Raw genomic sequence first — 23,350 nt, forward strand, 5'->3', positions numbered from 1 at the left:
GTACTCCAGGTGAGGTCTGACCAGAGCAGAATACAGTGGCACTATTACTTCCCTTGATCTAGATGCTATACTCCTATTGATGCAGCCCAGAATTGCATTGGCTTTCTTAGCTGCCGCGTCACACTGTTGGCTCATGTCAAGTTTGTGGTCAACCAAGACTCCTAGATCCTTTTCACATGTACTGCTCTCAAGCCAGGTGTCACCCATCTTGTATTTGTGCCTCTCATTTTTTTTGCCCAAGTGCAATACTTTACATTTCTCCCTGTTAAAATTCATCTTGTTTGTTTTGGTGCACATGATCTAATGGTAAAATAACCAACGATTTGAAAGAACATCAAGCTCTTGAGATGCTTCCAAAATGATTGCTCTGAAAACTATCGTTTAAAATGACCTCCCTCACAGAGAGATGAGTACATGTGAAGTGTGACAGAAGAGCAGTAACTAATCACAGCAGCGAGGTCATTAGCACATTGTGCCCAGACAAGGTAAGTAGGGTCTTAACATCTCTTAGGTGATATTCCATTTAATGTTCATTTGGTGTCATCATCCTAATGATGGAATATCATGCTACCACATGGGGCTTCGGTCACTTGCTGTACTCATTTTCCAATGCACTCAAATGTTATGAGACTGGAAATTCAATCTGTTGTCAAGCCCATGTTCTGATTCAGGAATAAATACAAACAAAAGGTAAGCAGGAAGAAGGGACAAAAATCATTTGCCTATAACATACACCAAAGGTCAGGTCATTTTTGCCACAGATGTGGAGTTATTAAAGTGGTGCAGGATATAACACTTCCATTTCCCCTTCACTTTCAGACAGGTTTTAATACCACCTAGTAAGAATGGTGATACATATTGTGTATGTTCAAGTGAGTTGAAACAGAGATCCAATTCATGTGTTACTTTGTGTCACAATTTCATTCAAGTCCATTTTTCCTATGTTGCACTGCTTACAACACTAGACTACTTTATTTGCAAGAGAAAGCCTTTTGTTTTTTTGGACATAAGCACTTGATTGTGATTCTGAGTCCAGAACCCCTTTCATTCATCATTTCCTATTTCTGATCCATGGAATTTGCAGAAATGATCAGAAGGTCGGTAGTTCGAATCCCCGCGATGGAGTGAGCTCCTGTTGTTCTGTTCCAGCTCCAGCCATCCTAGCAGTTCGAAAGCACACAGTGCAAGTAGATACCAGTAAATAGGTACCACTCTGGCGGGAAGGTAAACGGTGTTTCCGTGTGCTGCTCTGGTTCGCCAGAAGCGGCTTAGTCATGCTGGCCACATGACCCGGAAGCTGTACGCCGGCTCCCTCGGCCAGTAAAGCGAGATGAGCGCCGCAACCCCAGAGTCGTCCGCGACTGGACCTAATGGTCAGGGGTCCCTTTACCTTTACCCTTTATCTGCTTATGAAACCCATTAGATAGATAACAAGGGCACATAGCTGCAGTTGAAATACCCTATGATTCCTTGATCATTTAGATAGTGGTTGATAGCAACATCTAAATAAAGCTGTCCACCAACTTCTGGTTGATTAAGCATGTCACCTTCTATTTATCAAATAACTACCAGTATTTTTTTAAAAAACTAACTAACTAACTAACAAGCAAGCAAGCAAGCAAGCAAGAAAGCCAAAACTTATTTTGAGTTTTTCTGAGATATTAAGGAAAGTTTAAAGGTTTAGTGTGTACTGCAAAGTGTAATCTGTTATGAAATTGGGCGTTGCCCCAGTGTAGAATTTTCCTTTCATGATTTCCCAGCACGGGGGCCTGATCTTAACCCTTTGCTCACTGCTGCAGTCCTGATCCAGATCTTCCCCTCTCCTGGTCTGTGCTGGCTATTTCTAAAAGTAAAATCCTGCACTTAATGGCAAACCACAAGACTCATTGTAAGTTGGTCCTTGTTTTCTCCTGCTCCAGAGGCTAGGAGCCGAACCAATGGCTTCAAGTTACAAGAAAGCAGATTCTGACTAAACATCAGGAAGAACTGTTTGACAGTGGAACAGACTCCCTTGGGGGGTGGATTCTCCTTCCTTGGAGGATTTTGGATAACAATCTGTCATGGATGCTTTAGTTGAGATTCCTGCATTGATGGGGTTGGACTAAATGAAAAAAATGAGAGGCACAAATACAAGATGGGGGACACCTGGCTTGAGAGCAGTACATGTGAAAAGGATCTAGGAGTCTTGGTTGACCACAAACTTGACATGAGCCAACAGTGTGACGCGGCAGCTAAAAAAGCCAATGCAATTCTGGGCTGCATCAATAGGAGTATAGCATCTAGATCAAGGGAAGTAATAGTGCCACTGTATTCTGCTCTGGTCAGACCTCACCTGGAGTACTGTGTCCAGTTCTGGGCACCACAGTTCAAGAAGGACATTGACAAACTGGAACGTGTCCAGAGGAGGGCAACCAAAATGGTCAAAGGCCTGGAAACGATGCCTTATGAGGAACGGCTAAGAGAGCTGGGCATGTTTAGCCTGGAGAAGAGGAGGTTAAGGGGTGATATGATAGCCATGTTCAAATATATAAAAGGATGTCACATAGAGGAGGGAGAAAGGTTGTTTTCTGCTGCTCCAGAGAAGCGGACACGGAGCAATGGATCCAAACTACAAGAAAGAAGATTCCACCTAAACATTAGGAAGAACTTCCTGACAGTAAGAGCTGTTTGACAGTGGAATTTGCTGCCAAGGAGTGTGGTGGAGTCTCCTTCTTTGGAGGTCTTTAAGCAGAGGCTTGACAACCATATGTCAGGAGTGCTCTGATGGTGTTTCCTGCTTGGCAGGGGGTTGGACTCGATGGCCCTTGTGGTCTCTTCCAACTCTATGATTCTATGATTCTATGATTCTAAATGACCCTTGGGTGCCCTGCAACTCTACAATTTTCTTATTCTTATTTTAATAAGCAAACACTACCATTCATTATTGGGTGGAAAGGGCATCTTATTTTTTCCTGTTACAGTGCCACACCCAAACCAAAATAGTTTGAGAAGCAAAGTTTGCCTTTAACCTTCAGCCCCAACAAATGTTCTCCACCTACTATTTAGCTAAAGCTTTTGGCGACTAACCTGTGGCTCTCTAGATGTGGCTGGACTGCAACTCCCATTATTCCTGATCATGCTGGCTGGAGTTGACAACATCTGGGGGCTCCCCGCTTTCAAATGCTGCCCTATGCACACTTGTGTGTAAGCATCTCAGAACTCAATGGGACTTACACCTGAGTAAGCCGGCATATGGCCTGAGCTGCAGAATGGTTAATCTATTGACTTAGTCATAATGAGCTTTCACACCTGCTTCTGAGTTTTGAATGCGTACAGAACCCTAACTGAGAAATATACATAACTGTTCTGTTTCAATGAATATTACTTCATGCACAATAAAGGCTCTAGACACAGAATCACTGTTATAGCAAAGAATTATCACTCATTCCATAGATAAAAAATTACTGAAAGACTAGGGGAAAGTCTGTGTCATGTGGTACTGCCTCTCTAATATAATAATAATAATAATAATAATAATAATAATAATAATAATATCTTTATTGTCATTGCCCCCTTCGGGGACAACGAAATTACTTGACTGCTCCATAAAAACATTAATTAATCAATACAGTATAATACAGCAAGGGAGATTAGATGACTTTCAAAGTCCAGGCTTCCCATTCAGGGCCGAGATCGCTCTGGAGAAGAAGCTGTTCTTAAGACGGCTCGTTCTTGTCTTCATCGTCCTGTATCTCCGTCCCGACAGCAAGAGCTCGAAGAGACAGTGACCAGGATGCGATGGATCTTTTACTATGTCCAGTGCCTTCCTATGGCACCTTGTGGCATAAATCTGCTCTAAGGTAGAGAGTGGGCAGCCAACAATGCTCTCTGCTGCCTTAACAACCCTGCACAACCCCATCCTGTCCTGGGTAGTACAGCTTCCGTACCACACACATAAGCCATAAGTGAGCACGCTCTCAATGGCACAGTGATAGAAGGCAAGCAGCAGTTTCTGCGGAAGATGGTTTTTCCTTAGTATTCTCAAAAAGTACAGTCTCTGCTGCGCCTTCTTCACAAGCCCCCTTGTGTTGACACTCCAGGACAGATCCTCTTGTAATTCAATGCCCAAAAATCTGAATGTTGTTACCCTCTCCACACAGACCCCATCAATCAAAAGTGGCTGGACGTTGCTCTTCTGTCTCCTGAAGTCCACCACAAGCTCCTTTGTCTTCCTTGTATTTATGAGCAAGTTGTTAGCTCTGCACCACTCTGTCAGCCGCTCCACCTCATCTCTATAATCCGTTTCACCCTCCCTTTCAGGGATGAGCCCAATCCCAATCAGGGATGAGCCCAATCATGATGAGCTCTAACCACCTTAATTGTGTGGGTCACAGCATAAACAGCAAGAGGAAAAAAATTAAGAAGGCAATGAATATCAGCATAGGGGACCTGAGGTGAGCAGAACATATTAAATGTCAGCATTTTAGTTCCAAGAGGTGTATTTATGGGCTGGGAGCCTGTAATAGGCTTGGCTGTTCTGATGTCTGCCCATTTAATATAGGATAAAGGTCTCTTCGGTGATCAGGCTTGCACTCAGCAGAACATTATCTTTCAGAATTTTAAGCAACCTTCCCTCTAATTTCACCACCACCCACACAATTCGATCTAGTCCTAATGCATCCTCTGTCCTACAGCTTTCTCCTCCCATTTGAACTTTATAAAAGAATGGAAAATCTTCACTGAAAACCTAATTGTTCTCTCCTGGGGCAGAAATGGTTGCTATTAACCTTCATCTCTTGATCCTTTGAAGGGTCTCAATTGAGCAGTTTAAATGCAGCTAATCAGGGTGATAGGAAACCATCTCTTAAGGTTGCCGGTAACTGCAATGGGTTGTTGCTTCCTGAACAGAGCACCGTCTCTTATGTTTTCCATTAGCTTCCTCTCCCAATCCAGTGCCTTCCATTTATTTTACTCCCTGCAATTTCTCCAAGGTTATGCTTTAGCAGTTTCACATCTAGAAGGATGGGGGAGGAGGACATAGAAAACAATCCTGGCCTCTCACCATGTTGGCTAACGCAGCCAAAAATAGTAAACAATGTCAATACCGTATGAACATAAGATAATGCAGCAACGCCGAGAGTCACTCCCACAGCATCCCTGGCAACTGCGCCATTACCTACCAATCACAACACTGCACACTGCCCCCAAATTACCCATGCAGGAATGCATGATGACATCATGGAAACATTACCTCTAAACCTTAATGCATGGTGATCATACTCCCTTGAAGAGCCCACAGCACCTTGTCTATCAGATCCTCCCATGGCTCAGTGTGTATCAATACAGCAACTGATGCTTGCTGCCACAAGCTCCAGAGCTCCCCATAGAAAGAGGCTTGAACCCCCTCCCCTCCCACAGTCAGGGTTGCCATATTCCCAAAAGTGAAAATCCGGGCAAAGTTGTTGACCAGCTTTTCTCTTTAAAAAAAAATCACCCTATTTGTCATACTCTGGGTTTTTCCTGGACATTTTATCGATTCCGCGAAAACCTCTTTTACAAAGCCAGATCCAGAGCAGGAGGGTGGGGCGGAGAAGGACGAAGTGCCATTCAAGTGAGAATAAACAAGCCTATTCCATAGACCAGTAGGCAGATCTGCATGTAAAATCCACAGCTGGTCTCTCCACTCCAGCCAAGGGCCTGGATCCCTTTGCTTTGCAGGCCCTACCTATACATTGGCATGCTCACAGATCTGTGGGTACAGGGAGTGGTGTTGCTCCATGTCTCTTAATATATAAAATCTGAGATATCTGTTCTTGGTGTTTTATTCTGACTGGTTCCTGAGTCAAATGAGTTGTGTAGATAAGGCATAGGATTGTATTGACAGTAGAAATAGTAAATGGCGTTTAAAGTTCTTTTTCGAATTCCTTTTTTTAAAGAAAAAGAAAACAAGATGGCACAGGCATAGATGAGGAGCATTTTACTGCTTACTGTCTGTGATGGTATAAACACCACGCACAAGCAGTCTTCAACATCAGTGTAACATTTGTCACAGTGGATGCACTTGCTGGGCTGAAAAATGCTGTTTCTTAAGCAGTTTCAGTGCTGGAAAACCCTGATTTCCCCCACAACTCAGGTGCTAGTTGGGGGAAAGACATTTTTATATGCGCTGTAACAAGTGCACATTCATTGCACTGCAAAATGATGATCACCTGGAAAGGTCCATGGAGCCTTGCATTATTAGGCAGGGAGACAGCCCGTCCAGTTAAATTAGAACCAGTCTGAGTTTAATGATGAGCAAAAAGCCTGGGAATTATAGGCAGAGCTTGATGATTAATACCTGGAAGCATAAATCTTTTCCCCACTTCCCTTTTCATTTGAAAGTTTTGCTTCTCTCTCATTATTTAAAGCAAGAATTCTATTCTTTAGCAACTTCCTCTGAGCTCTCAGCATCCTCTTAATCACGTCTTTTAAAAGATGCTAAACAATGAAAGTATTACTTAGCTATTTTTCTTCCCCTTCTTACTGCAAACTGTGCATTGCAAAGGATGCAGGTGTGTCTATTGTTAAACGGGTTCCTTCTTTTAATTCATGCTTTCATATTATGAAATCATTTTAAGCCACAGACAAAGTCCTAAAAGATGCCTAGACTGGACAGTTAAGATACAGTGGTAAAAAGATGCAGAGGCTTTCATCTTCACAGCCCTGGTTCCAATCCAGACCTGGTTGGATAGAGGACATTGCTTTTTAAAGTATCCTTCATCCTGCATGACATGGAGAATTGGATATACAGGCATTAAGTTCTGGGGCCCCACACACATAAGTGAAATTGCGTCAAGTGGGGAGCAACCTCTAAACACCCTCTCTGCCACTCTCTCTACAATCCATGCCCAAAACACTGTATTCATAAACATTCACAACCAGAATTAAAGCTTGGGGCCAGCTGGACGCTGGAGGACAAGTGGGAAAAGGGCTGCTGTTGCTGTGCTACCACGCATGCCAGCTGTTAGGTGGGGAGGCTGAGCAGCCTAAACAAAGTCCTGCTGAGCCTCTGGTCTCTTTGGGGCTTCCTCTGCCCTCAGTGACGTCCTCTTCAGGGGAGGGTCTTCTCATGAAGAGGGCTTAATTCATCTGAGGGCTCTCCTCTGGATCCCCTCACCATTTGAATTTAGGTGTGCGTTGACTACAGATTGGGCCTTTTCAGTTGTGGTGCCCTGTGTACGGAATGCCCTCCTTAGAGAGGCTCACCTGCTGACAACTTTAGTAGTAGTAGCAATAGCAGTAGTAGTAGTAAATGGAAAAAATGAGGCCCTGAAGTATATTGGTAGATTTCTTTCTCTCTCTCTCTCTCTCTCTCTCTCTCTGTGTGTGTGTGTGTGTGTGTCTGTGTGTGGTCATCCAGGCAGGTTATATTTTGACAGAAGAAATAATATTCTATTGAGAATGAGCTTTCCCCCACTTTCTCTCAACTTCATAAAGTTTTGCAAAAAAGAAAAGAAATTCCTTCTGCAAAACTTGAGAGTTTGCATTCTTTGACAGCTTAGAATGGCAGTAATAACAGGTATCCTTTGCACATCCAAAATAACAATTCCACTGCTCCTTTTTGTTCATGAAAACACTGTAAACTGTAAAACAGCTAGAGCTGGGCATGTGGAAAATGATGACTCAAATATTCCATCAATTAACTCTAGGTGTAGCAACACGCTTTAACCACTAAGCCAAAGTGCAGTATCATATAAACATGATGAACAGATTTCAACACTGCAGTATTCCACCCATGCAACATTTCCTTGTTGCATGTGATGATCTTTTTTATATTTAAAAGCCAGGATAATAATGCTAAGTACAAAGTTGGATATTGTCAGCTAAAATGTGTGAACATGATTCCTGTCTATTTAATAAAATGCCTTACTTTTTGATCTGGGGCTTTACACAGACCCCACCATGCCATTCCACTTCCTGTCCCCCTAGTGTGTTGATTTGTGCCCCAAATGCACTTTCTTCCTTTCAACACTTTCCACGGCTTTCTGTGGTGAATGCACAAAGGAAAAAGCATAATGGGGTTTCTATGCTACCCACTCACTACCCAACAACCATGCCTGTTGAATCACTTGCTTCCAGCTACTGCTAGAAAGAATGATGCTTAATTGCAAATGGCACAATATCATTCACATTACTCAACATATATAACAGCATCAGGAAAGCACAGAACAATTTCCTCAGCTATCCAAGAAAGATTATAAGATGTAAATACTCAGATTATCTAGCAGATTGTTGGTGCTTTCTGGTAGGGTGGAATCAAGATACCACAGGATGTGAACTATTTCAATACTTTTATGGAGATCCTCAAAAGAATGACACACACTATTCTATATGTGAGACACAGATTGGGGTATAAGTACTTTGGATGTGTTGGGTAAAGCAAATTTACTGTAAAGCAAAGGAACAAATCCAACCTGCTTGGCTTATTTGCAGGACACTTGTTTGCAAGTAAATAAGGAAATCTAGTACCATACACACCGTATTTTTTGCTCTATAAGACTCACTTTTTCCCTCCTAAAAAGTAAGGGGAAATGTGTGTGCGTCTTATGGAGCGAATGCAGGCTGCGCAGCTATCCCAGAAACCAGAACAGCAAGAGGGATTGCTGCTTTCACTGCGCATTGATCCCTCTTGCTGTTCTGGCTTCTGAGATTCAGAATATTTTTTTTCTTGTTTTCCTCTTCCAAAAACTAGCTGCGTCTTGTCGTCTGGTGCGTCTTATAGAGTGAAAAATACGGTAGATCATTCAATGATATCTGCTGGAAGTTGCTGCCATCTCCAAACTGACATACGTTCACCCTTGTACTTTGATCTCTACAACAGCACTCCTTACATTTTGCGCAATAGTTGAGGTATGTTTGCACTCTGCATCAGCAAACAATTGCATGATACTGTATATAGTTGAAGCTCAGCAACTGCTTGTGCAGCCCATGCCTTATCCCAAGTCCTGCCCCTGATTAGTGTTCCACCTCCATGTTTCTGCAAAAGTTAGAAAGTACTAACTTTCTAACAACATTAATTCCCTGGGTCAGGACAAACATTTGCACATATCTGGCATCTAACATTCCTCCTCCACTTGTAATAGCTTTACCACTTTTTTTTTAAAAAAAATGTATCAGATTTATACTCTGTTCTGACTCCAGAGTGCTCACAGTAGGAGCAGTATGGTTCCCAAGTGATCAGCCTTTTACGCAGTAGTACAGTGAGAAAATCCTAAAGTGCAGGCATCGTTCCTGACAACCTCCATAGCCATGCCTCTTCTAAGACAATACAATAAAAATGAACTTTTGACCAAGGCAGACAGTATGGCTTCAATACCAAGGTAACATTTCCCTCACCGCTCTATCCTCCCTACACCATTTACACCAAAGACTTACCAGTATGTTGTACTCAAAAGCTTGCTCGCTACTTTTGGATAGTCATAATAAAAGGGGTTTTGGAATTTTTCAAAACAAAAGCAACATTGTAATACTTAGCTGTGCACACTCATGAAAGCTCCTCCTCCTCTGGTCAGCTTGTCTGGTGAGTTTCTTTCTGAGAAAATCTTATATTCCACAAAAAAGGATTGGAATAAAGAACTAGAGATCTCAGTTTCCACCACACAGTGGGAAACTGTTTTAACTGATATTACAAGGGTGTCTTTGGACCTTAAATTGAGGCTCATACAACAAAAAATAATATTTAGAATATACTGAACCCCATTACGATTGTTTAAATAAGGGCTATCTAAGGTATCTAACTGCTGGAGATGTAATAGGGATAATGCTTCTCTAAAACATATGTTTTTTCATTGTCCTATATTGAAAGATTTTTGGCAGAAGGTAACTGAAACTAGTAACAGAACTGTACAGAACACGGGCTTTCTCCCGGGAAGACACCTGTCTGATAATTTGAGGAATATAATTGATATTTTGGAAAAATTAGAAGTGAATATAAACACCAAAGCAGTATTGATATTTGTTGACGCGGAGAAAGCTTTTGATAATATCTCTTGGAGTTTTATGAAGAAGAATCTGCATGGGATGGGGGTAGGCCAAGGTTTTGAAAATGGTATAGGTGCAATATACTCTGAACAAAAGGCTAAATTAATTGTAAATAATGTGGTTACGGAAGAATTTAAGATAGAAAAAGGGACACGACAGGGGTGCCCAATTTCCCCACTGCTTTTTATATCGGTCCTGGAGGTTTTGCTAAATATGATTAGAAAGGACCGGTTGGTTAAGGGCATACAGGTCGGAGCTAAACAGTACAAATTGAGAGCATTTGCAGATGACCTAGTATTGACGTTACAGGAGCCAGAATCTAGTACTAAAAGAGTTTTAGAATTAATTCAGGAATTTGGTCAGGTGGCAGGTTTTAAATTGAACAAGTTAAAAACTAAGGTTTTAGAGAAAAACTTAACACCGATTGAAAGAGAGAGGTTTCAGAATGAGACAGGATTGAATGTGGTAAAGAAAGTGAAATACTTGGGGATTAATATGACAGCCAAAAATGGGAACTTATTTAAAGATAATTACGAAAAATGTTGGACGGAAGTGAAAAAAGATTTAGAAATTTGGTCAAATTTGAAACTCTCGTTGCTGGGCCGTATTGCTGTGATAAAGATGAATGTATTGCCTAGAATGTTGTTTTTGTTTCAGACATTACAAATTGTAGATAAGATGGACTGTTTCAAGAAGTGGCAGAGAGATATTTCTAGATTTGTCTGGCAGGGCAAGAAGCCCAGAATAAAATTTAAGATATTAACTGACGCCAAGGAAAGAGGTGGATTTGCCCTGCCAGATCTTAAACTTTATTATGAATCAGCAGCTTTCTGCTGGCTGAAAGAATGGCTACTTCTTGAAAATACAGACATTTTGGATTTAGAAGGTTTTAACAATGTATTTGGATGGCATGCATATTTATGGTATGATAAGGTCAAAGCACACAAAGCATTTAAAAATCATACTGTTAGGAAAGCATTGTTTAATGTCTGGATAAGATACAAAGACTTATTGGAAAATAAAACCCCAAGGTGGCTGTCACCAATGGAAGCAAAAGCTCTGAAAAGGCTCAATATGGAGGCCAAATGGCCGACATATTGGGAAATTTTGGAGCAAGAAGGAGATAAATTGAGACTGCAGAGTTTTGAAAAATTAAAAAATAAAGTGAGAGATTGGCTCCACTACTATCAGATAATGGAGGCATATAATTTGGATAAGAAAATAGGCTTCCAAGTGGAAAAGTCAAAATTAGAAACAGAATTGTTAGAACCCAAAACTAAAAATTTGTCAAGAATGTATAACTTGCTGTTGAAATGGAATACTCAGGATGAAACGGTGAAATCTGCTATGATTAAATGGGCACAAGATGTTGGACATAATATTATGTTCGCTGACTGGGAACAGTTATGGACCACAGGTATGAAGTTTACGGCATGAAATGCCTTAAGAGAGAATATTATGAAAATGATATACAGGTGGTACATGACCCCAGTCAAGCTTGCAAAAATTTATCATTTGCCCGATAATAAATGTTGGAAATGTAAAGAAACTGAAGGTACATTCTTTCACCTTTGGTGGACGTGCCCAAAGATTAAGGCTTTCTGGGAAATGATATATAATGAACTGAAAAAGGTATTTAAATATACCTTTCTGAAGAAACCAGAGGCCTTTCTCTTGGGCATTGTCGGCCAACTGGTGCCAAAGAAGGACAGAACCTTTTTCATGTATGCTACAACAGCAGCAAGAATACTTATCGCAAAGTATTGGAAGACACAAGATCTACCCACTTTGGAAGAATGGCAGATGAAGGTGATTGACTACATGGAATTGGCGGAAATGACTGGCAGAATCCGAGTCCAGGGAGAAGAGTCGGTGAAAGAAGACTGGAAAAAATTTAAGGACTATTTACAGAAATATTGTAAAATTAAGGAACTTTAGAAGGATGCTGGATAGAAATTAAGAGGTTTTTAGCTGTAATGCTTTAAGAGACATGGGGGGAAAAAAAAAGGTTAACAATTGGGTAAAAGATTAATGGTAAGGATTTGCTGAACCAACAAACTGAATTGGAATACAAAGAAGGGAGGTATGAGGAGGTCTGGGGAAATAAGAGTAAGGAAGATAGGTTATGGAACATTAGTGTGTTTTTAACTGTTTTATTTTGTATGTTTTTTCTTACTTTTTGCTTTTTTGCTGTAATTTATACTTTTTTCTTTGTTTTCTGTATTTTTGTGAAACTTTAATAAATATCATTTAAAAAAAAAAAAAAAAGAACTGTACGGAACAACCTTACATTTACAGAGCAAAGTATCCTCTTGAATTATATACCCAGCACATGGAACCTTACAAAAGGACAATACGAGTGGACTCTTCATGCCCTTACCACAGCAAAAAGACCAATACTGGTGAATTGGAAAAATAAAAATGCGGCTCCCTTCTACGATTGGATGGAAGACCTATAAAACTCACAACATACAAACAACTTGCATATAAACACAGACTCGCCATGGACAAATTCAATGATATTTGGAATCCATTCTTACAAATACAGTGGTGCCTTGGGTTACAGACGCTTCAGGTTACAGATGCTTCAGGTTACACACTCCGCTAACCCAGAAATAGAACCTCGCGTTAAGAACTTTGCTTCAGGATGAGAACAGAAATTGTGCGGGGGCAGCAGGAGGCCGTATTAGCTAAAGTGGTGCTTCAGGTTAAGAACAGCTTCAGTTTAAGAACGGACCTCCAGAACGAATTAAGTGCTTAACCCGAGGTACCACTGTATTGTAATAGGTTAAGATCTGGTGAATTACAATAACACCTTTGTAAAATAATTACACAAACAAACAAACAAATAAAGAAACAAAGGTCCTGGGTTCAAACCCTGGTGTCCCAAGACAGGGCTGGGAAAAACCCTGCCTGAAACCGCAGACAGTCTCCACCAGCTAATTTAGAAAGTACTGTGACTGGTGTACCAACGGTCTGTCTTAATAGGAGGCAGCTTCCTATGTTGTTTATCTGATATGCAAGAAATCAGCAAATAGCACTCTTGGAAACTTCACCATCATCCCAGCTGTGAAATGTGTGGTCATGTTTCATCCCTGCCTGCCACTGAAGCTTAGTTTTAGTGGTAGAAGAACGGCATCCTGTGCCGTCAGACCATTCCCTAGGCCAGTGCCAATTTAATGCTTACCCTGCACATGAAGCATTCTCACTCATTTGCTGCAAAGATTCAGGTAATTATTTTATACATTAAAATTAGATAGCCCCTGAAAGTAATGCTTCTCTTGGAAATATATCACATTTTCCCATTGTTCAACTGGCAACATCTTGTTACTGGCAATGTCTTGTCCCCTCTGTCAGCATCGCCCTTGAGCCAGTGCCACCAACTGGACTCATCCACTTCAGCCCCGACTGGGCTAGGCGAGCTGGGTAGCACTTCCAGAGACCACCTTCTGCACAGGAACAGGTCAAAGTGCTGTGGACTCACAGCTTAGAGTTGTGAGCACCGGATTCACTCCAACAAAAGGACAGTCGTCGCACAGCAGAATACAGCAGAGTCTAGAAGAGTATATAAACAACTCGGAGAGCAGCTCTGTAGAATATTTTCTTTATTCTATCTACAACTATTATACAACTATATACAGAGCTAAATAGGTCTAAGCATAAATAAATGCTGCACTGCACTGAGTGTCTGCAGCTGCTCTTAGCAGCAACCTTATCTCTACACACGATCTCTAACACTCAGTCTCTCTCTCTCTCCGACACTGACTGACTGACTGACTCGGTGCTGGAGCAGAATAAGTAGAGAGCAGAACACGCCTCCTCCTCTCTGGAGAATCAGCAGACTCCTCAGGAGATTCTTGGATATGGGAGGGGTGAAATCTCCTCACCCTCCCCAGCTGATGTGTTTGGATAGTGACTGCTGCATGGTATGTGGCTGGGCCAGTTCATTGCCTATTTATTTTGTAGTGACATTGGGAGAAATAGGTGGCATAACTACCCAGCTGTGCTCATTAATGTTGAAAGGTTCCCCCCCCCCCCACAAGTGATGGTTGAACATCTTTAGTCTTTGGAGACTAAATGCTCTCTCACCATGCTGCCTAAGACGGTGAATGCTCATGTAACCTATTAAAAATGAAGGCTAGGCTCCCCGCTTCAGCAGCATTTTGCTTTAATGCCACCACCAGCCAACTTATTTACTGAGCTTCATCCTGATTTACTAGCACAAAGCTTACATGGAGTGGTAGTTAGATTATATCCAACCTTTATTGAGCATCCGTTCCAATTTGCTTAAAGTGTGGTAATATGACAATGAACATCCATCCTGCATTTGTCCTCATTCACATGTGCCGTGGGGTGTTTACATGTCTTATCTGCCATTAGTTCATCACACACTTTTCAATGTATTTCCTCTCCACTTTCCGAACGGCAAAAACCCCCCAGCTCTTTTGAAAAGTGGATTTGTTGCGCTAGGGAGACAGAGCACTTTAAATGTGCAAACCTAGTTCCAGTATGCACTTGAATCCCTCTGCAAAAGTTTGATAGTCTGGAGACACCCCTCTTCTTTGGTCTTGATTCAGGATGTGCGAGTGGGAAGTGTTCTGGCAGCTCCACACTCCCGATTCCAGGGGGACGGGGGCGGGAAGCATCTACTCATCCTTTGCTTGAAGCATAAATTCTTCCACCACAGCAAGACTGCCTCCCGTGCCTCAACTGTTATGGGCCTGAGTCCTTTTTAATGTGCATTCATGAGGCAATCCTGTTTTCCATACTACTTGCACGTGCAATTGTTTTAGGGAAGTCACACTGCTTCATTTCCAGTCAGTACATATCCCATAACTTCCTGTACTACAAAAGTTTTGGCTTATTTTCGTCCCAGTTTTGTTGTACAATAGCCGCTTCACACAGCAATTGTGTGATAGCATCACAAAAGTATCACAGAACAAACTGAAGCAGAACAAACCCACCAATAATGGTGTCAAGAACATTTTGCAGAATACACAACATGGCCTTATGTCTGGATGATACACCACTGGTGTTGAATAAACCATAGAGGACTATTCTGCAAAAGGTAAAATGTGGTTGGAGCAAACTTCAGTGATTATATAAGTTTTAAGAAATGCAATGAACTAATAGAACATCCCTGTCTTCAACTCGGATCCTGACAAACATTATTTCACCCCTACCTCTAATTTGTGCAGCTGTCAATATTTCCATCACTACGTGTCACAAATTTGGGTTGATTCCAGATAACCTGCTTATTGAGCATTCATTCTGATTTGTTTGCAGGGAAGTTAGATGACGCCATCCCACACTTTTGAGCGCATCTTCCCATCACTTTCCTTATTGCAAAAACTCCCACCTTTAGGGGGAAACAGGTTTGTTGTGCAAAAGCTCCCAGTCAGACTTTACTACACAGCCTCAGTTTGCTGGTATGTGACTGAATCCCACCCCAAAAAAGCATCAGTCTGGAAGCACCTTTGGAGCATTTTATTTACAGCCAAAGCTTTGAAAACACAAATACAGGCAGATTCTTACCTTAGTTGTGTTCTTCTTTTCTATTATCTCCACTGTTTAACCATCCATGTTTTACTCCACATTTGCTAAGACGCCAGTCTCTGGGAGTCGCTCTCAGTTTGCAGTATCTGATCTCTGTTTTTCCTGATTGGCTGAAAAGTCTGGAATGGAAGGCTTGCAAAGAACGCATTATGAAGCAGAGAGAGAAAATCTTGCTGAGCCTGTTGGAGCACAAGCTCTGCTGGAAACATTCCCTCACCTGTGCTGATGCAATTTAAAGATGTTTACGTGTGTCCTAAGAGGCTGCGTCCCTGCCGTACATACAAATTATTGGTTCTTGCTGGGAAGGTGCACCTTAAACCAAATGTTTTGCTTGGGTTAGAATGCTATACACACTTGCTTGGAGGTAAGCCCCACTGAACTCAAGAACTTGATTTTGAGAAGGCATGCATAGGATCGCACCATACATCTACATATGACAGCATCAAGCAACTAAGAAACGTGTAAAACAAATTGCTCTGACAAACAAGGAAACAACACTAATTGTTAGAGCATGAGACTCTTAATGTCAGGGTTGTGGGTTTGAACCCCACCTTGGGCAAAAGATTCCTGCACTGCAGGGGGTTGGACTAGATGATCCTCATGGTCCCTTCCAACTCTATGATTCAGTTGTACATGCTTTGACTGAATTATAGTAAGGCGTGGAAACTAGTTGGCCATACCAGTTCCGTTTTCTTCCTGTACACATCTCCAATGAGCCAGCACTTTCATGTTCCGCATTTGGAACATTTCTTCTCATTTTGTAAGTAGCTGAATTTCCGATGCAGCAATGCACATATTTCACGGCGTCAATTTACCCATTTTGCTCTCAAACTCACTGGGAGCAGTTACACAACACGGAGGATGTTTTCTCTGAGGCTTGTATCAACACTGCTCCTTTTCTTCAGCCAAGACCAAAGGGTGACACCTTACTCATTTGAGAAATGTGAGGTGCATGAAGTCTTGGGGAACAGAACAAAAGTTCTGTGCTACAACAGGAACTTGAAAAATGTCCCATCCCACCTACCTGGCAAAGTTGATGCTTTGGACTTGTCTAAGAATAAAATTAGAAGTCTGTGGAGGACTGACTTCAGAAACTTGGGTCACCTTCAAGTTCTGAACATTTCTCAGAACAAAATAGAACACATCGAAGGAGGTGCTTTCATACACACAAGCTACCTGGAGTTCTTGAACCTCACTGCAAACCGGCTGACTCTTCTCTCCAGCTCCATGTTTGATGGGCTTACAAATCTCACGGTCTTGATGCTTGGCAACAATCAAATACTCAAGATTGAACCTTATGCCTTTGCCCATTTGGAGAAATTAAAGGTAATTGATTTATCTTCAAACAGATTGTATACCATGAATGCTATGCTTGCTGTGTTTAAAGTGGAATCCTTGCAGGAACTGCACATCAAAGACAATGATCTGCAGAATTTCTCAACCAAACAGATCATTAGTGTACCTGAGCAGCTTCGTGAACTGGATGCATCTCATAACCCTATTTCTCTCATTGATGTTACAACTTCAGTTTTACAAAGCCTTTCTTCACTTGATTTATCCTTCTCTATCCCTAATATCTCCATTATATGGTTGATACAAGACCCTTGCTTCTTAAAAGGCTTAAAGACCTTATTTTTAGGAGGTATAGCTATGAAACCACCAGCTATCTCAGAGGTGATCCAAATGATCAATTGCACTTGGCTAGAGGCTATCCACCTAAACCAGTTACACCTGACTGAAACAGATGGACTTATAGAGCAGGTATGTCTAAGGCATGGAAATGTTGAGACTCTTAACTTACAGCACAATTCGTTCACAAGTGTTAATGAAGGAGCCTTTGAAAACTGCACACATCTAAGGTATCTGAATATGGCATTTAACAAGCTGAAAGTGCTGCCAATGACACTGTTTCAGTCCTTGCATTCTTTGAAACTTCTTTCTTTGGCAAACAACAAGTTCACTATGGTGCCAAATGCTACCTCTAACATGGCATCATTAGAATGCCTGGATCTTAGTTTTAACAAGATCTATAGAATTCTTCCAGATGACTTTGCCCATCTAAATAATTTGAAGAGTCTCTATGCCACTGGAAACCGTATCTCTCATGTCCATTCAAATATCTTCGGTGACCTACACAGCTTGCAAGAACTGAATCTTGAAATAAATCTTTTAACAGAAATCAACGAACCTTTCCCAGGAAGCTTAAAGAATCTGGAAACCCTGATACTAAGGCAAAATAAACTGGATTCGATAAAAAAAGACGTTTTTAAGAATCTTACTTCTCTACTGGTTCTTAACCTGGCAGACAATCAGATTGCTGCTATAGAACCTGGAGCCTTTGAAGGTTTGAGTAACCTGCAGAGCCTTGTTCTTGGTAGCAACAAGATCACCAAAGACACTTTCCAGGAAGGGCTATTTCAAGGCTTAAGCTCTTTGGTAGAACTAGACCTTTTTAACAATTATATCAGTTACAAGTCCTCCAAAATGCTTGCCAATCCTCCCTTTAAACTGCTGAAGTCCTTAAACAAATTTAATATAAACAGCCAACGTCATAACGGACTTGAAAACTTTCCAGTTAACTTCTTACAAGGACTGCAGTCCATTGTGCAAATCCATGCAGGCAACTTGGCAATATCTTTTTTGGATCCCAAGACTTTTAAATATACCCCTACGCTTGAAGAGCTTGATTTGAGTGATAATTCTCTTAACAATGTCAGCAATATGCTCTTCTGGCCTGTACCAAACCTGAGGGAACTGCACCTCAATAAAAACGGACTAAATTCACTCAGCTTTGTTTCCCATGGCAACCTTTCCAAGTTAACTCTTTTCAGAGGAGCTGAAAACCAAATAGACGTTATCACAAAAGAACAAATAAGAGCTTTGCCTGCCCTTGGTTTTCTAGATCTCAGGGAAAATACGTTTGCCTGTTCCTGTAGTAATGAAATGTTCCTCAACTGGTCACTAAAGGATCCTAAAACTCAGGTGCTCCATTTCTACCAGTACATCTGTGCTTCCCCTTCAACACAAAAGGGGCAGAAATTGTGGACCTTTGAGACATCTTCTTGCATAATTGACTATGGGTTTATCCTGTATATCACAAACACATCTGCAGCAATTTTACTGATGCTCATCTGCTTCATTTATCAGTGGAGGTTGCACATGATCTACAGTTACCACCTACTACTTGCATACTTCATTGACAAGAGGGAAAAAAGGAAGGAGCGAGTCATGGGTTATGCTTACGACGCTTTTCTTTCTTACAACACACACAATGAAGAGTGGGTGATAAATGACCTCCTGCCAGTGCTAGAAAACCAGTATCATTGGAAGCTCTGTCTTCATCACCGAGACTTTGAGCCAGGACGGTCCATTCTGGAAAATATTGTAAACAACATCTACATGAGCAGGAAAACCATTTGTATCATAAGTCGTCACTACCTGGAAAGTGAGTGGTGCTCCAAGGAGATCCAGGTGGCCAGCTTTCGCCTTTTTGATGAAAACAAGGATGTTCTGATTCTCATTTTTCTGGAGGACATTCCCAGCGAGTACTTATCACCCTACCATAGAATGAGAAAACTTATTAGGAAGAAGACATACCTCAAATGGCCCCAGGATGAGAAGGAAGTTGCACTGTTTTGGCAAAAGCTCGACATGGCTATGAAGACAGGTGAAGGAAAAGAAGAGGAATACCCCATTTTGCCTAGATTTGCTTCGGATGAAGTGCCATAATGGAAGTAGTCTGTGGGGGGAAATGCCTTGTATGTATATTATACCTCATTCGACACAACACTTTATACAGTGGCATTACAAACAGATAACAACAATAGCCACTGGCACTGACAGCCACCATTCTGTCCCCATCAGGTATGTTTCACAGGGCCAGTTGTGATGAAACCTTTTCTTTCATGGAATAATAGATGTGGGAAAAATATAGTTGGAGAGCGTGGCATTCAGTGATGGTGGGGGAATGGTTTGAGCAGGATACGAGATTCTTGCAAATCCAAACTTGCAATCTGATCCTATGCATACTTACTTAGAAGCAATTGCCACTATGTTCAATGGTCTTACCCCCATGTAGTTTGCATAGGATTACAGGCTGCAATCCTGTGCATCTGAGTATAATCCCCATGAACAGAGTGGGACTTACTTCTGAGTAAACCTCCACCTCTCTGGGTGGGCAGGCGAGGAAAGGACATGTGTAGCAATAGTCTGGCGACTGTAGGTGGTGGGTAAATAATATCTAAACAATGACACTCCTAACTGCCATCGTACCATATGTTCCTAGACCATATTTTGTTCTAAAAGGAGACCCACCCACAGATACTCACGAAAGATGGAAAGTAGAATAAAATGGGAACTTGAGTTACAAAAGAATCACAATGCCAGAATAAAATTAACAAAATCCTTTCTGTTCCTGTATGGAATTATGATATACAGGAGGGCATATACTTCAGGTTTTTATAAACCTTTTACTAAAGTTATATCTTCAAAAATATTTGGCTGCACGCACCTTTATTTACCAAAGTCTGCTGCTGTTGTTCTTGTTGTTCTCTTCTGTTGAGAGATGAATGTGCCATGCAATTAATTCTCAAGCCTACTACCATGTTCTCCTTCCCTCCTCTTGTCATCTCAGATAAGTGCCATTTTCCCCAAGCTATGGCTATAGTGCCGCCTGCTTTAAAGGTAATTGCATGGGATCCACCATGAAGCGCTCTAGAGTAGAAGCAATCCTGAAAAAGGAACACCCAGGTGTAAATGTGATACAGAAGATCCAAGTTGGGGTAGAAAGGTAAAACATCACAAGGGCAAATGGTTAGGCGACCAAGCCTATGCTCTGGGATCTTCCAAAACAAGGGGGTGGCAATATTGATTGGAAAAAGAAACTTTGTCTAAGAGTCATAAAAACTACCTATTTGGATCTAACAATAATTCCTGATCAGCAGGGATGAGAGAGGGGTGAAAATCTCATGCTACTTTCTGCATATTTGGGGTAGATATATTGCATATAATCTGTTGTTTCTGGAGGCAGAAAGTAGGTCTAGTTGAACCATATGCACTGCAAAGCACTTATTCCAAGGTGCATTGGGGATCAATTCAAGCTGATTGCACAGCTCCTGGTCTATGGAATTCCCCTCGCACCATAGGAACCAACTCCTAGGGGCCAAGGTCCTGTCAGCCCCCCCATAAAATATTTGAGGGGCCACCCCCCAAGTTGATGGGCATTGCCATTCAAATGGTGTGGGGGTGGCCCATCATGTGATTAATTATGTGGGGCAGGGCTTATCTCCCCCCCAAAAGTTTGTTCAAGTTGGCACCCCTGCTTCCCACAAAGGTGAATCTGGCACAGTCGTTATATAGTTAGGAAACTATCTATGCTGAAGATGCACTGCTTTACCTTGGCCTCTGACACTTGAGATATGTGTTTTCAGCACCCACCCTATTTCTGTGGCTGTAATTTGTTTCAACTCTTTTTAATATTGAATTTTAAATTGTTGTAACTCACCCTGGGACCTGCTGGGTGAAGGGCAGGCAATAACAACTGATGCTGCTGAACGATTTTGCTGTTTCATATTAACTTTTACCAGTTTCATTTCTGTGTAATTCTTTTTGTTTATATTGAGCTGCATTTTTAAAGTTTTGAGCCTCTTTGTCTGTTTTCTTTAAGACGTGACTCCCAAACTGTGGGCTGGGGCACACCACAATGGGAATCTCTGGCACAACATGCACTACAACTGACAGGCATGAGGGAATCCTAGAAATCACTAGAGGGCAGGACATTCAAACACAGTTTTGGATTCTCTCTGTTTCTCATTTTCCAATCTTAAAGCCAGTTGTCACATTTCCACAACAGTATGAGATTATTATTCTTATGTCCTCATGAAAATTTGTCAGCATTCTAGTGCTCATTTCTCCTAATGGTCACATTTTTGGATGCAAGCCATTTCCCTAAACATAATTTTATTTCCACTAATATATGGAAATTGTGCAAACTTTTGCCTTTTTGTACGCATGATTAGTCGATTGCAGGACTGCACTGAAAAATATGGAGATCTGCAAATTTTGAAGTCCATCATTTGCTATTTAGCTATCTCTGAATTCTGTCCCTATATTTCATTGTGTACCATTTGACTTCTAACAGCATAAACCCTTCTCTTCATCTGCAGCCAAAAGCACAACAGGCAGCTCTAAAGTAGCCTCATAAACAAGCTCCTGTCTCCTGTAGTAATGCACCAGCCAAGGTCACAGGAAAGCCACAGATCTGCTTCAGAACTGAAGCTATTAGCAGGGGCTGTGCCCTTGTATAAAGGGCAAAGTGCTGACATAATGGCATGGCAAGGGGGAGGGGGCAGTGGAGAGGTTGCTTGCGCATGCTAGCACAGAATGGGTGTCCTGAAAGCAATATCCTGCAAAGTCTGTGAATCCAGTCATCCGGAGCTAATTTTATAGAGAACTACCCAGCTGCAAGCAGCATGGGAAACACAAGGTCCCACATGCAAAAGCATGCGCATGGTGGTGGTGTTTTTTAAGGTTCCTGCAGTGGCACTGTTAATTATCTCACCCTATTATGCCAGCTCCAAAATGTGAAACTTAGAAATCCGAGCAGAGATGCTGTACAATTTGGTAGCCATAGCAAGGCAGTAGCTGGGGGGCTTTTGGTGTTGGGCTAGCAGATGCAATGCTTTTTTTCTGCGGGGGACGCAGGGGGACGCACACCCCTAAACATTTTGTGAATCTAACAGGAGAAGAAACTGAAAAAGTTATAATTTTAAGTTTCTTCTCTAACATGGTGAATTGTCAGTTCCGTTGCTACCCCCGATGGCGGCCGCATTTGCTGTCACGGTGTTTTCTGAGTCTCAGATGGAATGAGTGTACCCCTAAACATTTTTTTAAAGAAAAAAAGCACTGAGCAGACGTAATGTACAGTAGGCAACCTAGGACACAAGAGCATTGGTTCAGGTAGACTACCTGGTTTTGCTGCAAGAGGAAAGCTGCCTCTCACCTTTGAACAAAAACACACAGGAGCGATGTGCTCCAGTGTGTGTGATGGGAAATGCACATCCTTCACAGGAAAGAAAACACAAGCAAACATCAAGAGGAAGTGTTCTAACTTGGGCACAGGCAACAAAGTTGCTTCGGTTCAGCCCACTTTTGATGTATTACTGCATTTTAAAGGGTTTTAGGAACACCAACCCTGTACAGCAGAAAGGCACTTGTCCTAAAAAATACTGGGTTGTAGCCAATGCTGTGTGAGCAGGGATCTGCTCATGCAACAGGATTCCCCCTTCCTCTCCTCTCCTTGCAAGTCCCCCAAAGCTGTTCCAGAGGGTTGGTTCTTGGGGGGGGGGCGCACACTGCAGTGAAGAAGAGGGGAAGTTCTGCTGTGCAAGTGAAAGTCTCTTGTGCAAGCAGAACAGCAGCGTTGGATGCCAAATCTTTTTTTCCCTTAAGAAGAAGAAGTGAAATAAACTATTTAAAAATGCTCAAAACTGTACAAACATAAAGAAAGCACACAGATGCCGCTTTTTCTTTCATTACATTTGAGCTGCTTTAAGGGAGAATGACAAATACAATTTGAGATTCCTTCATGGCCTTTAGCCATGGCTCTGCATCCTTTGAGGTTGGACTAGATGACCCTAGGGTTCCCCTTCCAACTCTACCATTCTATGATTCCACGACTTCTGTGGCTTTTGACCCAGCTCTAAGGGTTTAGCAGGGATTTGAATCTGTCATTGCAAAGATAGTGATAAATACCTTAAGCAGCACCATGGTCTAGAGAGGAAATAAAGAGCCAGCC

At 41.8% G+C, this 23,350-nt stretch overlaps 2 protein-coding genes and 1 long non-coding RNA gene across 5 annotated transcripts in view; 1 reads left to right on the forward strand and 2 right to left on the reverse strand.

The window, feature by feature from the left end:
• The window catches only part of ARHGEF37 (Rho guanine nucleotide exchange factor 37), a 48,166-nt gene extending 32,495 nt beyond the window's left edge, over positions 1–15,671 (reverse strand). The window contains exon 1 of one of the 3 annotated variants that reach the window (XM_080995230.1): positions 15,535–15,671. Coding sequence is in view for 1 of the 3 variants with exons in the window: in XM_080995228.1 (XP_080851354.1) it covers positions 13,187–13,202 (16 nt within the window). In the remaining 2 variants the exon portion in view is untranslated. Of the gene's footprint in view, positions 1–13,186; positions 13,312–15,534 lie in introns of those variants that run through there. The other 2 variants (XM_080995231.1, XM_080995228.1) reach the window with 2 other exon arrangements.
• Positions 9,126–12,454, reverse strand: LOC308471361. The gene is made up of 2 exons (XR_013982916.1): positions 12,272–12,454; positions 9,126–9,847 (listed from the first exon to the last, which is right to left on the reverse strand). It is a non-coding gene; the product is annotated as an uncharacterized lncRNA (long non-coding RNA).
• A 179-nt stretch (positions 15,672–15,850) lies between the features above and the next one.
• On the forward strand, positions 15,851–21,193 carry LOC308471318 (uncharacterized protein). Its single transcript, XM_080995221.1, has one exon. The coding sequence runs from the start codon at positions 16,417–16,419 to the stop codon at positions 19,282–19,284; it is 2,868 nt and encodes a 955-aa protein (XP_080851347.1). The 5' UTR covers positions 15,851–16,416; the 3' UTR covers positions 19,285–21,193.
• Positions 21,194–23,350: the final 2,157 nt, after the last annotated feature.

Source organism: Podarcis pityusensis, assembly GCF_964106645.2.
Source record: "Podarcis pityusensis genome assembly, chromosome: 2".
Lineage (NCBI taxonomy): Eukaryota > Metazoa > Chordata > Lepidosauria > Squamata > Lacertidae > Podarcis > Podarcis pityusensis.

Excerpts from the sequence above, each read along its gene's own strand:
- LOC308471318 (XM_080995221.1), top strand. The coding sequence starts at position 16,417 with ATGTTTTCTCTGAGGCTTGTATCAACACTGCTCCTTTTCTTCAGCCAA.